At 42.9% G+C, this 14,624-nt stretch overlaps 1 protein-coding gene across 7 annotated transcripts in view; it reads right to left on the bottom strand.

Moving 5' to 3' along the window:
* LOC110524860 (histone deacetylase complex subunit SAP130) overlaps nucleotides 1–14,318 on the bottom strand; it is a 44,629-nt gene extending 30,311 nt beyond the window's left edge. For 2 of the 7 annotated variants that reach the window (XR_016496385.1, XM_090236469.1), the window contains exons 1-9: nucleotides 14,100–14,297; nucleotides 9,071–9,175; nucleotides 5,978–6,117; nucleotides 5,340–5,498; nucleotides 3,952–4,146; nucleotides 3,464–3,563; nucleotides 3,176–3,279; nucleotides 2,371–2,480; nucleotides 418–565 (exon numbers count right to left, since the gene is read on the bottom strand). Coding sequence is in view for 6 of the 7 variants with exons in the window: in XM_090236469.1 (XP_090092595.1) it covers nucleotides 418–565; nucleotides 2,371–2,480; nucleotides 3,176–3,279; nucleotides 3,464–3,563; nucleotides 3,952–4,146; nucleotides 5,340–5,498; nucleotides 5,978–6,117; nucleotides 9,071–9,164 (1,050 nt within the window). In the remaining variant the exon portion in view is untranslated. Of the gene's footprint in view, nucleotides 1–417; nucleotides 566–2,370; nucleotides 2,481–3,175; nucleotides 3,280–3,463; nucleotides 3,564–3,951; nucleotides 4,147–5,339; nucleotides 5,499–5,977; nucleotides 6,118–9,070; nucleotides 9,176–13,785 lie in introns of all 7 variants that reach the window. The other 5 variants (XM_090236467.1, XM_090236468.1, XM_090236466.1 and 2 more) reach the window with 5 other exon arrangements.
* Between the last annotated feature and the right edge of the window lie 306 nt (nucleotides 14,319–14,624).

Below are 14,624 nucleotides of genomic sequence, written 5' to 3'. Positions count from 1 at the left end.
TAATAAGGGCACAACACCCATTCCCCCTCAGGAGACGGAAAAGATTTGGCATGTGTCCCCAGATCCTCAAAAAGTTATACGTAAGGGGACAATCAAGTCTGAAATTTCTAAGTGGAAATGACTAACTTCAGAAGCCTTTTTAAACCTCAAATACACTGTTAAACATTTCCTGCAAGTTAAAGATTTCCTGCAATAGGGAGATCAAATTAAGATCCTACATCGGTACGTCTTCAAATGGGGAACTAGATATACAAAGTGCTTTCATTTATAAACAGCAAAACAGAGATGTATATGAAAATACCCTGAAATAAAAAGGTGACATTCTATACTGTTGCCTGATACTAAACATTTGATCTCAAATCCAAGATGCTGAAGTATAGCGCCAAAGGTAAATCTTTTATCGTCAAAGGTTCTGACCTGTGTCATGGTGTGGGGGGGCTGGGGTTTCTGCCCCCCTATAGCAGGGTGGGAGGGCAGGGTGATGCGCGTGGCTGTGTCCCTGGCCCCCTGGGGACGTTGGATACTGATGGTGGCAGGAGGAGGGTGGATGGTCAGCCCTGGATGCCTGGAGGAGGTAACACAAGACATCATCAACCCACCATCCCCTTTAATGTGACATCATCGACCCACCAAGACTTTTAATGTGACATCATCGACCCACCAAGCCTTTTAATGTGACATCATCAACCCACCATCCATTTTAATGTGACATCATAAACCCACCAAGCCTTTTAATGTGACATCATAAACCCACCATACCTTTTAATGTGACATCATCAACCCACCAAGCCTTTTAATGTGACATCATCAACCCACCATCCATTTTAATGTGACATCATCAAGCCACCAAGCCTTTTAATGTGACATCATCAACCCACCATACCTTTTAATGTGACATCATAAACCCACCATACCTTTTAATGTGACATCATCAACCCAACATACCTTTTAATGTGACATCATCAACCCACCATCCATTTTAATGTGACATCATCAAGCCACCAAGCCTTTTAATGTGACATCAACCCACCATACCTTTTAATGTGACATCATCAACCCACCAAGCCTTTTAATGTGACATCATCAACCCACCAAGCCTTTTAATGTGACATCATCAAGCCACCATCCCTTTTAATGTGAAAGCTCTGGTGGGTATTGTTTCAATACATGGTCAATAAATTTCAAATTTGAATTCTAAACCTTGTGGGCACAAACACACATGTTGTCCTTTACACAAGTGTTTAAAGGTAAATCCTATGGTTTATTTTCTCATTTATACAGGGGGTTTTAATTTGGGAGCAACTGTGCAAAAAAACTAAAACCATATATTTGTTTTCTTTCTGTACCGTTGTTTCCCCCGAGCGCAGATTCGTTAGCGTCATGCTTGTACCATTACTACAGAGCACACTGCTTGTTTTCCGAACCCAAACAGTTCAAAATATCTGACACATATTACCGACAATCTTTTTCTCCTCCTGTCATAAACCATGTCCGTTCTAAAACTACTCGATGGCTGCATTTGTTTTACACCGTGTTCCAGTCATGCTAGCTATCTAGCTAGCTAGCTAACAACCTGGTAACTTTACCAGTACACCCAAACATCAGTCATGTTACCTCATTAGCTAGCTAGCTAGCTAACAACCTGGTAACTTTACCAGTACATCCAAACATCAGTCATGTTACCTCATTAGCTAGCTAGCTAACAACCTGGTAACTTTACCAGTACATCCAAACATCAGTCATGTTACCTCATTAGCTAGCTAGCTAACTACCTGGTAACTTTACCAGTACATCCAAACATCAGTCATATTACCTCATCAGCTAGCTAGCTAACTAACAATCTGGTAACTTTACCAGTACATCCAAACATCAGTCATGTTACCTCATTAGCTAGCTAACTAACAATCTGGTAACTTTACCATTACATCCAAACATCAGTCATGTTACCTCATTAGCTAGCTAGTTAACTACCTGGTAACTTTACCAGTACAGCCAAACATCTGGGGACACAGAAAGAAAGGGGATATCTTCTTCAGGAAGTCAATGATCACAGCAATGAATGAATGACAGATCTCTTGCATGTCGTCATCACAGTTTAGCTTTTTATAATAAACAAATGCATTTACAGGGTTACATATTAGTTTCTTGAGCACAACATGTGCTTCAGAAGTAGCTGGGAATCATTTAGGCTATATCGCAATCTTATTTTCTGGTACTCCAAACTTTTTAAAGTTGGGAGCGCAAGTGCTACCAATGAACATTTTTAATTTAGAGCCCTGACAATGAGTTCATCTGACTCTGGATAAGTACATAAAGCGCCAAAATCTCACACTATCCCTTTAATGCTAGTCTAGCTACTAGGCCACTTACCCATGCAGCACCTCTGCAGACTGGGTGAACGTTGGGTTGATGACAGGGGACTGGTTCCGAGTGGCTGAGATGGGGACCACTGCTGTAGAGCTGGTGACAGGGGAACGAGACTGAGGACGAAGAGAGGGAGAGAATCACACTATGTTTCCTTACAAGACTGACTGAACTGTCAACACAAACAATCATTAACGCAGGAATTATCCTTTGTTACAATGAAGTAAGTCAACCCCCGAGGGGTGCATTTCCTGCACTACAAATGAGGAAAAACAATGGTGTGTAAGTCAACCCCCAGGGGGGGGCAGTCATTTCCTGCACTACAAATGAGGAAAAACAATGGTGTGTAAGGGTTGGGGCAGTCATTTCCTGCACTACAAATGAGGAAAAACAATGGTGTGTAAGGGTTGGGGCAGTCATTTCCTGCACTACAAATGAGGAAAAACAATGGTGTGTAAGGGTTGGGGCAGTCATTTCCTGCACTACAAATGAGGAAAAACAATGGTGTGTAAGGGTTGGGGCAGTCATTTCCTGCACTACAAATGAGGAAAAACAATGGTGTGTAAGGGTTTGGGGCAGTCATTTCCTGCACTACAAATGAGGAAAAACAATGGTGTGTAAGGGTTGGGGCAGTCATTTCCTGCACTACAAATGAGGAAAAACAATGGTGTGTAAGGGTTGGGGCAGTCATTTCCTGCACTACAAATGAGGAAAAACAATGGTGTGTAAAGTTAACATTTGATCTGTAAACCCTTCACAAGCCTCCCGCCATAATAATGCAATTGAGCCGTAATAACGCTGGGGTAAGCACCTGGATAGACTGGTGGTTGACGTGATGCACTGCACTGGCCCCTGATGCTGGTCTGAGAACAGCAGGCCCTTTACAGCTGGACATCACTGCTGCAGCCACCGCCCCTGGAAGACAGGCAGCACAATATAGACGAGGGAAGAGCGCCCTCTAGAGGCCGAGCCAGAGAAGTGCGACCCTCCCGGGCCAGTAATATCGGTTTAGGGTAAATGGGAAGTGAATGTTTGATGTGAAACGGGTGGGTGTTAGGCCTCCAACCAAAACGCTGGGTTAGGGAGATGTAGTACGTACCTCTTGGTAGGTGAGAGGTGAATGTGTGTTGAGGAACAGAAGGAGACCTAATTATCTGGATATTAGCTGGCACGAGGTGATGCCGATTACTGGAGTGGCCCTGAAATAGGAATAGGTCAAAAACATCAGTCCCTAATAAAAAGGTTTTCCTGGACGCAGATTAAGTATAATCCTGGATTAAAAACACATTTTCAACAGAGATGATCTACTGATGTAGTTTTGATCCCGGACTAGGGCTTAATCTGTGTCCAGGAAACTGCCCCCTTATTGGCTCATTCATTAAAGTTATTAAAAAGCAATGATCACAAACAAGAGCCAATAAGAATGTAATGATCACAAACAAGAGCCAATAAGAATGTAATGATCACAAACAAGAGCCAATAAGAATGTAATGATCACAAACAAGAGCCAATAAGAATGTAATGATCACAAACAATGTAATGATCACAAACAAGAGCCAATAAGAATGTAACAGGCTATGTAGTCACCTGTTGTCCACTGATGGTTGCCACAGGGATGGAGGAGGTGGGAGCGATGTGGCTCTCCAGGGTGACAGTGATGTGGCCAAGCAGGGCAGGCTGCACCTTGGGAGGCAGAGGGAGAGGGATGTGACCCCCCTGGCCCTGGCTGGAGGCTGGAGCTGGGGCGATGAGACGACTGGGTACCAGCGATTTCAGGGCAGCCTGAAAAAAAAAAAAAAAAAACACCACAGAAAATATAGATTTGTTTCTATGATATTTGCTGTCCTAACACACATAGATTTGATTTAAGCTAGTGATAACATAGACTATCAATCTTTTTTGATTCTATATTTTAGGACACTTTTGGGGGTATCAACTTTTCCTCCTTGACGGAGTGAGTTCTCAATCAGATGATGGCAGACAGGGGAAGAAGGGATGTGTTCATGCTGTCGTGTATAGTTGGCTATACATCACAAACAGATCTGGGATCAGGCTAGGGAAGAGAGGGTTCCCCCTCTGGGGTGTTCTAATTACCACCCTAATACCTTGATAGATAAAAACAGATCTGGGATCAGGCTCGGGAAGAGAGGGGGGAAATGGGGTGTTCTAATTACCACCCTATCACCTTTATAGATAAAAACAGATCTGGGATCAGACTAGGGAAGAGAGGGTTCCCCCTCTGGGGTGTTCTAATTACCACCCTAATACCTTGATAGATAAAAACAGATCTGGGATCAGGCTCGGGAAGAGAGGGGGGAAATGGGGTGTTCTAATTACCACCCTATCACCTTTATAGATAAAAACAGATCTGGGATCAGGCTCGGGAAGAGAGGGGGGAAATGGGGTGTTCTAATTACCACCCTATCACCTTTATAGATAAAAACAGATCTGGGATCAGACTAGGGAAGAGAGGGGGGAAATCAAATCAAATCAAATTGTATTTGTCACATACACATGGTTAGCAGATGTTAATGTGAGTGTAGCGAAATGCTTCTAGTTCCGACAATGCAGTAATAACCAACGAGTAATCTAACCTAACAATTCCACAACTACTACCTTATACACACACAAGTGTAAAGGGATGAAGAATATGTACATAAAGATATATGAATGAGTGATGGTACAGAACGGCATAGGCAAGATGCAGTAGATGGTATCGAGTACAGTATATACATATGAGATGAGTAATGTAGGGTATGTAAACAAAGTGGCATAGTTTAAAGTGGCTAGTGATACATGTATTACATAAAGATGCAGTAGATGATATAGAGTACAGTATATACATAGGAGATGAGTAATGTAGGGTATGTAAACGAAGTGTGCTTCTTTCAACTAGAGCCCTGGTCAAAAGTAGTGCACTAAATAGCAAAAAAAAAAAAGTGTAATTCGGAGAAACAGCCATGGAGAGGTCTTACCTTAATTTGCCCGTCGACGAGGGCAGTAGGCTGGGCCTGCAGTAGCTGGACAGGAGGGTTGAAGACGGTGACAGGTTGACCAGGTGTACCTGCCTTGTTGGGCACCTGCTGGGACAGAGCTGGGACCGGGGACTGCAGGCTGTGGGTCTGAACCGGGACCTGAGGAGGGACGATGAGATAAGATTTTGACTTTGTTAGACATATCAGGGGTGGATTCTGGGAACGGATTAAAGCCTAGTCTTGGACTAAAGAGTTTGATGGAGATTCAAGACACAGAACATTAGCCAATAAAAAGCCTACAATCAATGAGAAAATAGAGAAAGTGCAGTTAATGATATCTGTACATTATAGGCTGCATCCCAAATGGAGCCATCAAATACATGTACACTATCAACTAGACCTGGGGTATTCAACTCTTATCCTACGGGGTAAGGAGCCATCCTATCCCCTACAGCAAGGGTACTCAACTCTTACCCTACGAGGTCCGGAGCTTTTCTGTTCTACCGGAGAATTAATTGCACCCACCTGGTGTCCCAGGTCTAAAATCAGTCCTTGATTAGAGGGAAACGATGCAAAAACAGTTGGAACTGGCTTCAAGGTCCAGAGTTGAGTTTAAGGGAACTAGAGTATCCACTAACCTGGGGGTAGGGTCTGACCACTCCAGTCCCCTGCTTGTCTTCTCTGAACGACAGGGCTTCTTCTCCTCCCCTGCTGCTGGCTGGATGGTCCTTGGGGCCATGGTGGTCCACATCACCACTACTGTCCTCACCTGGTCCTGCTAGGGAACCATTAAAAAGCCTGCAGTGTGAGTTTTAATAAACATCATAGATCATAACATACAATTGGAGAGAATTTACCAGAAACTCTGGAGGACTGTGGAAATGTGTTCAGTTCCAAATGGCACCTTATTCACTATGTAGTACTACTCCTTTTGGGACGACAAACCGAAAATTACCGACACCGACTTCCTCTTATGTTGTTAATTTTCAGTGATTTTGCTACACAACGTTCCTGTAGATTGTTCTAGAACCATTATTTGGTTGACGGTAATAGACTATACATTATGTTGATTCCTACTATGAACGTACAGTGCCTTCAGAAAGTATTCATACCCCCTTGACTTAACGCATCCCCCCCTCACCCCCCTTGCTACACACAATACCCCACAATGACAAAGTGAAAACATGTTGTTTTTTTTGTTTTTTTTTACATTTGCAAATGTATTGAAAATGAAATACAGAAAAATCGCATTTACATCAGTATTCAACACCCCTAAGTCAATACATGTTATTACCTTTGGGCAGCGACTACACCTGTGAGTCTTTATGGGTAAGTCTCTACGAGCTTTTGCACACCTGGATTGTACATTCTTATTTTAACATTTCTTCAAGCTCTGTCAAGTTAGTTGATCATTGCTAGACACCCATTTTCAAGTCTTGCCATAGATCTGAGACGATTTAAATCAGAACTGCAACTCGGCCATTTAGGAAGATTCAATAACTAGCAGGGTTGGACAGTAGCCAGAATTTACAGTGTTACCAGTTTAGTCCACAAGGGGGCGCCAAATATATAACACATTTCCATGGAGGCTGCTAGCTAAACATGCCATTAAGCTCAAATGAAAATAAACCAATTGCAAAGACAGGTAATGCAGCTCATGAAGTTATACGTATATAGAGTATCAGTCAAAAGTTTGGACACTCCTACTCATTCAAGAGTTTTTCTTTATTTGTACTATTTTCTACATTGTCGAATAATAATGAAGACAATAAAACTATGAAATAACCGATATGGACTCATGTAGTAACCAAAAAAAAAAACGTTTTCAACAAGTCTAAATATATTTTATATTTGAGATTTCTTCAAAAGTAGCCACCCTTTGCCTTGATGACAGCTTTGCACACTCTTGGCATTCTCTCAACCAGCTTCATTAGGTAGTCACCTGGAATGCATTTCAATTAACAGGTGTGCCTTCTTAAAAGTTAATTTGTGGAATTTCTTTCCTTCTTAATGCGTTTGAGCCAATCAGTTGTGTTGTGACAAGGTAGGGGGGCTATAAAAGACCAAGTCCATATTATGGCAAGAACTGCTCAAACAAGGAAAGAGAAATGACAGTCCATCGTTCCTTTAAAACATGAAGGCTAGTCAATATGGAACATTTCAAGTACTTTGACAGTTTTTTCAAGTGCAGTCACAAAAACCATCCAGCTCTATGATGAAACTGGCTCTCATGAGGACTGCCACAGGAAAGGAAGACCCAGAGTGGAAATCTGTCCTTTGGTCTGATGAGTCCAAATTTGAGATTTTTGGTTCCAACCATCGTGTCTTTGTGAGACACAGAGTAGGATGATCTCTGCATGTGTGGTTCCCACCGTGAAGCATGGAGGAGGTGTGATGGTGCTTTGCTGGTGACACTGTCAGTGATTTATTTAGAATTCAAGGCACACAGTTAACCAGCATGGCTACCAGAGAATTCTGCAGTGATACGCCATCCCATCTGGTTTGCGCTTAGTGGGAATATAATTTGTTTTTCAACAGGACAATGACCAACACACCTCCAGGCTGTGTAAGGGCTATTTGACCAAGAAGGAGAGTGATGGTGCTGCAACAGATGACCTGGACTCCACAATCACCCGACCTCAGCCCAATTAGGATGGTTTGGGATGAGTCGGACAGCAGAGTGAAAGAAAAGCAGCCAACAAGTGCTCAGCATTTGTGGGAACTCCTTCAAGACTGTTGGAAAAGCATTCCAGGTGAAGCTGGTTGAGAGAACGCCAAGCGTTTGCGAAGCTGTCATCGAGACAAAGGGTGGCTACTTTTGAAGAATCTAAAATATATGATTTGTTTAAAACTTTTTTGGTTACTATATGATTCCATATGTGTTATTTCATAGTTGTGATGTCATCACTATTATTCTACAATGTAGAAAATAATAAAAAATAAAGAAAAACCCTGGAATGAGTAGGTATTCTAGAACCCTGGAATGAGTAGTTGTCTCCAAACTTTTGACTGGTACTGTGTGTGTGTGTATGTATATACACATATATGTATTTATTTTTATGAATATTAACTAATTTAATTGATTCTGGCCAAGGGATCCGTAAAATAAGTTCAGAGGGTGTAATACCATACAATGTAAAATTCATTTACATTATTAATTGACATTACTCATTTACATTAACATTATTAACTTACATTACATTTACATTATTCATTTACATGATTCATTTACATGATTCATTTACATTACAGTTTAGCCATTTATCAGACACCCTTATTCAGAGCTTCTTGCAGTTAGTTGGTGCATTCATCTTAAGATAGCTAGGTGAGACAACCACATACTGGGAAACCTAGGCCTGGGAGACTCACAGGGATATTGGTATCCACAGTACTGGAAAATCTCTAACCTGTCTCTGCCACATGGACATTGTTTTTGTAGAATTGCAGGAAATTCGCTTGAAAACTGCTACATTTTTATCTCCGATGCCAAGAGGTGGGCTTTTAAAATGTTTCTTCCCACACCCCAAGACTTGGTTTGTCCGGCCGTAGTTAAACTCCTTGTAAGCTATTTTATTTTATTACCTTTACTCGAGTTGTGTTCTGATTATGAGGGGGTCCCTGATGAATTTAGTATCACAAAAGGGGACCCCGGCCCCCAAAAAGTTTGAGAACCCCTGATATAGGGAATAGTATGCCATTAGGAACACGCCATGTTCAATATAAATGTTAACCTGGCTGTTTGGATGACTGATTGATGGAGACCGGCTTTCCACCAGGATTACTCTGAGCAGGCATTCCAGCTGTAGAAAATGGCTGAGAACTCATCTTTCACTATCCTAGAAGGGAGAAGGATGGAACAACCATTATATAAAACAAATATTTTAAAAAAGAGATCACACGCCTCTTTCTCAATTCCTTTTTTTCTCCTTATCTGATCAAATGTATTGGCGGATAAGGTCCAAATTCCCTCCCCTCAATGGGTTTTGAGAAGAGATGGCGTGAGGAATCCACATGACAGTCAACACAAATTTCATGACCGTCATATTTTTTATTTAACCATTATTTAACCATTATTTAACCTTTATTTAACCATTATTTAACTAGGCAAGTCAGTTCAAAATACATTCTTATTCACAATGACGGTCTAGGAACAGTGGGTTAACTGCCTTGTTCAGGGGCATAAACAACAGATTTTTACCTTGTCAACTCGGCGATTCGATCTAGCAACCTTTCGGTTACTAGTCCAACGCTCTAACCACTAGGCTACCTGCCACAGCCCTGGGAAGTAAAGATGAACGGAGACAAATCCCATTCTAGCAGCTCTAGCAAGACTCACTAGCCTCGGTACCCTGTCTTTCATTCACACAGAGCCAGCTACCTTTGTGTGAAATGGAAATGCGTTTAAGCTGAAGTATTTTTACATATCATCGCTCTGTCTGCGATCAATGAATGTCCCGGGTGATTTAGGAAATTCAGACGTTATGAAAAAAATAATGGGGTGGCACATTCTAGCTAGCTAGTTACTTTACCAGAAGAGACCCACCCTACTCGTTACGCTTGTTTACAACGAGCTGCATTGGGGTGGGAACGCAATCATGGATGGTTACATTAAGACAACGCGGAGCCGGTGCGAGATATGGGTCGGAAAACATATCTCAATGCAGGGGTGGGAGTATCCTTTGATCATGACTCTCAGTTCGGGCTGGGCGGTATACCGAATTTGACAATACAACAGTATTGATGCACGGACCGGATTGGGTTTTTACTTGACCTTCTATAACAGTATTTTAAAATGTTTGGCTTGTTAAATGTGATACACTGTGTGTAATGTCAATTTTAATAGTTTATTTTTTCTTACACTTCCCTATTTGAGTGGTCTCTCTCGCTCTCCATGCCACTTTCCACACAGACATAACCCCACTCCCTGATTTCCACACAGACCTAGCCCCACCCCCTGCTTTCCACACAGGCCTAACCCCACCCCCTGCTTTCCACACAGACCTAGCCCCACCCCCTGCTTTCCACACAGACCTAACCCCACCCCCTGCTTTCCACACAGACATAGCCCCACCCCCTGATTTCCACACAGACCTAACCCCACCCCCTGCTTTCCACACAGACCTAACCCCACCCCCTGCTTTCCACACAGACCTAACCCCACCCCCTGCTTTCCACACAGACCTAGCCCCACCCCCTGCTTTCCACACAGACCTAGCCCCACTCCCTGCTTTCCACACAGACCTAACCCCAACCCCTGCTTTCCACACAGACCTAACCCCACCCTCTGCTTTCCACACAGACCTAACCCCACCCCCTGCTTTCCACACAGACCTAACCCCACCCCCTGCTTTCCACACAGACCTAGCCCCACCCCCTGCTTTCCACACAGACCTAACCCCACCCCCTGATTTCCACACAGACCTAGCCCCACCCCCTGATTTCCACACAGACCTAACCCCACCCAGACACTCAAGGAGCGCATTTATTCTCGCTTGACTACGAGGCACTTCTGTTCAGTCTGCATGGTCAATGCAGCACATGAAATGAGGCAATCATTTGAGAAACCAAGGCTATCGAGTCTGCCGATGAGGATGTGGTGATTGACAGTCGAAAGCCTTGGCCAGGTCAATGAATACGGCTGCACAGTATTGTTCCTTATCGATGGCAGTTAAGATATCGTTTAGGACCTTGAGCGTGGCTGAGGTGCACCTATGACCAGCTCTGAAACCAGATTGCATAGCGGAGAAGGTATGGTGGGATTCGAAATGGTCGGTAATCTGTTTGTTGACTTGGCTTTCGAAGACTTTAGAAAAGGCAGGGTAGGACAGATATAGGTCAGTAGCAGTTTGGGTCAAGAGGGGGATGACCGCAGCTGCTTTCCAATCTTTGGGAATCTCAGATGACACGAACGAGAGGTTGAACAGGCTAGTAATAGGGGTGGCAACAATTTCGGCAGATAATTTTAGAAAGAAAAGGTCCAGATTGTCTAGCTCGGCTGATTTGTAGGGGTCCAGATTTTGCAGCTCTTTCAGAACATCAGCTGACTGGATTTGGGAGAAGGAGAAATGGGGAAGGCTTGGGTGAGTTGCTGTGGGGGGTGCAGTGCTGTTGACCGGGGTAGGGGTAGCCAGGTGGAAAGCATGGCCAGCCGTAGAAAAATGCTTGTTGAAATTCTCAATTATAGTGGATTTATTGGTGGTGACAGTGTTTCCTATCTGCAGTGCAGTGGGCAGCTGGGAGGAGGTGTTCTTATTCTCCATGGACTTTACAGTGTCCCAGAACATTTTTGAGTTTGTGTTGCAGGAAGCAAATTTCTGCTTGAAAAAGCTAGCCTTGGCTTTTCTAACTGCCTGTGTATATTGGTTCCTAGCTTCCCTGAAAAGTTGCATTTCACGGGGGCTGTTCGATTCTAATGCAGAACGCCATAGGATGTTTTGTGTTGGTTGAAGGCAGTCAGGTCTGGAGAGGACCGAGGGCTATATCTGTTCCTGGTTCTAAATTTCTTGAATGGGGCATGCTTATTTAAGATGGTGAGGAAGGCATTTAAAAAAAATAACCAGACATCCTCTACTGACGGGATGACATCAATACCCTTCCAGGATACCCCGGCCAGGTCGATTAGAAAGGCCTGCTCGCTGAAGTGTTTCAGGGAGCGTTTGACAGTTATGAGTGGGGGTCGTTTGACCGCTGACCCATTACGGATGCAGGCAATGAGGCAGTGATCGCTGAGATCTTGGTTGAAAACAGCAGAGGTGTATTTAGAGGGCAGGTTGGTTAGGATGATATCTATGAGGGTGCCTGTGTTTACGGCTTTGGGGTGGTACCTGGTAGGTTCATTGACAATTTGTGTGAGATTGAGGGCATCAAGCTTAGATTGTAGGATGGCTGGGGTGTTAAGCATGTTCCAGTTTAGGTCGCCTAGGAGCACAAGCTCTGAAGATAGATGGGGGTGCAATCAGTTCACACATATGGTGTCCAGAGCACAGCTGGGGGCAGAGGGTGGTCTATAGCAGGCGGCAACAGTAAGATACTTGTTTTTAGAGAGGTGGATTTTTAAAAGTAGAAGTTCAAATTGTTTGGGCACAGACCTGGATAGTAGCACAGAACTCTGCCGTCTATCTTTGCAGTCTATTGCAGCACCGCCCCCTTTGGCCGTTCTATCTTTTCTGGAAATGTTGTAGTTAGGGATGAACATTTCAGAATTTTTGGTGGTCTTTCTTAGCCAGGATTCAGACACGGCTAGAACACCCAGGTTGGCAGAGTGTGCTAAAGCAGTGAATAAAACAAACCTGGGGAGGAGGATTCTAATGTTAACATGCATGAAACCAAGGCTATTACGGTTACAGAAGTCATCAAAAGAGAGCGCCTGGGGAATAGGAGTGGAGCTAGGCACTGCAGGGCCTGGATTTATGACTACGACACAGTTTCCACTTTGCTCCTTAATATAAATCCACAAGCATCCTATAAATTACACTATAGGTTTGTGTTTATTATATTTGCAAAAAGCTAGTTTGCCTTTTCTTAACAAGTTGTGTTACCAGCTTATGCTATTCGCTAGCTACACTGACGGAAGAGGAACCACCTGTGGTAATTAGCGATCTAGCGTGCTCTGAACACCTGTGGTAATTAGCATGCTCTGAACACCTGTGGTAATTAGCATGCTCTGAACACCTGTGGTAATTAGCGATCTAGCGTGCTCTGAACACCTGTGGTAATTAGCATGCTCTGAAGACCTGTGGTAATTAGCTATCTAGCGTGCTCTGAACACCTGTGGTAATTAGCATGCTCTGAACACCTGTGTGTAAAGGAAGAAGGCCACCAGAAACGTGTTGACACTGAAAAATACTGTCGGGTAACACTGTGTACATTAATTAAGTGTATATTTAGCATTTGTGAAATAATGTTGATGTGATATGAAACTATAGGGATTTACATTTCTACAACTATATTGCAATTGAGAATCGATTCACGTTTAGATATTGTATTTGGCTGCCAGAGTCATCCTACCTCTGTAAATAAGTAATGGCACTTTAAGGAGCAACGGTAACGTTAAGCTCCTTAAGAGTACATCTTGGGCTAGGACAGGCCACTGTACTTCAAATTGTACCTTTATCCACAATGACCGATCGAGAAGATTGAAACACTACTAGCAGTGTGGATAAAGGTCACATTTGGGGTACAGTGGCATATTGACATATCCCGTCCCTGCATTGAGTTAGGTTACCCGACCCATATCTCCCGCCAGCTCCTCGTAATGTAACCATGATTGCGTACCAACCCCCGTGCAGCTCAGTGTAAACAAGCGTAACGCTACGGTAGGTATCTTTTAGTTAAAAATATATAAAACCTTTAACTAGGTAAATTTGTATTGGCGGATAATGTTATGGTAAGCTAGTTACTATGAAACTCTAACTATACAGGTGTTAGGAATAACAAGATAAATCACCGAATAGGCACTGCTCTGAAGAATGTGCCTATCTTCTTTGACAGTATCACAAGCCGATGGCAGCGACTACAGTCGAGCTCTCAAATAACACGTTTACATAACGTTAACGTTTAATTTTGATCGCATATCCAGATGGTTAACCTTACAAAATAGCTAGCTAAGGATAGCTTGCTAGCTGCAGCTATCGCTAAACAAACATTGGGTGAACTTACAATATTTATAGAATGCCAAAATAAGTTGGGAAAAGCTTTATCGACAAAAAGCTTTTGACGATACATTGGCATAATTGTTTTTTTTTAAACATGCTAAAATACCGTATTCGTAGTGTTTTGTTTTCTCCAGGCATTCGTCTTTTCTTTTCAACAACATATATAACCGGAAGAACGAAGAGAAGCTCACAATTATTATTTTTTTCGTCCAATCATCGGAGGGAATTGTGTAAACCCTTTGACAAATCACAAACGGAGCGGAGGAGTCAATCGTTTCTGCGTAACGATTGGCTGGAATGGCATAACTATTCCCGCGCTGAGAATGTTTTATAGACGTTTAATAAACAGGGTAGTTTGGATACTGGTTACTGATTGGCTAAAACAGCTTTTTTTTTGCCGTGCGTACGTGATACCGTATACCATTACGTTTAAGCCTGTTCACGTTGATAAAATGGCTACGTCAACAATAGTGCAAAATGCCGATGTACAAAATAAGCATTTAGATTTGAAACAAACAAAGTGGGCACTTAGCTGATTCACTGACTGGTGTGTAGAAAAAGGGGATATATATTGTGAGTTTGGGAATATAAAAAATGAAACTGAACATTATTCTACGGGATTTGTATTTGT

This window comes from Oncorhynchus mykiss, chromosome 5 (genome assembly GCF_057628025.1).
Source record: "Oncorhynchus mykiss isolate SJ-2025 chromosome 5, ASM5762802v1, whole genome shotgun sequence".
Classification (NCBI taxonomy): domain Eukaryota; kingdom Metazoa; phylum Chordata; class Actinopteri; order Salmoniformes; family Salmonidae; genus Oncorhynchus; species Oncorhynchus mykiss.
Note: the sequence above shows the minus strand (reverse complement) of the source record. Positions and strands in the feature narration are given on the sequence as shown.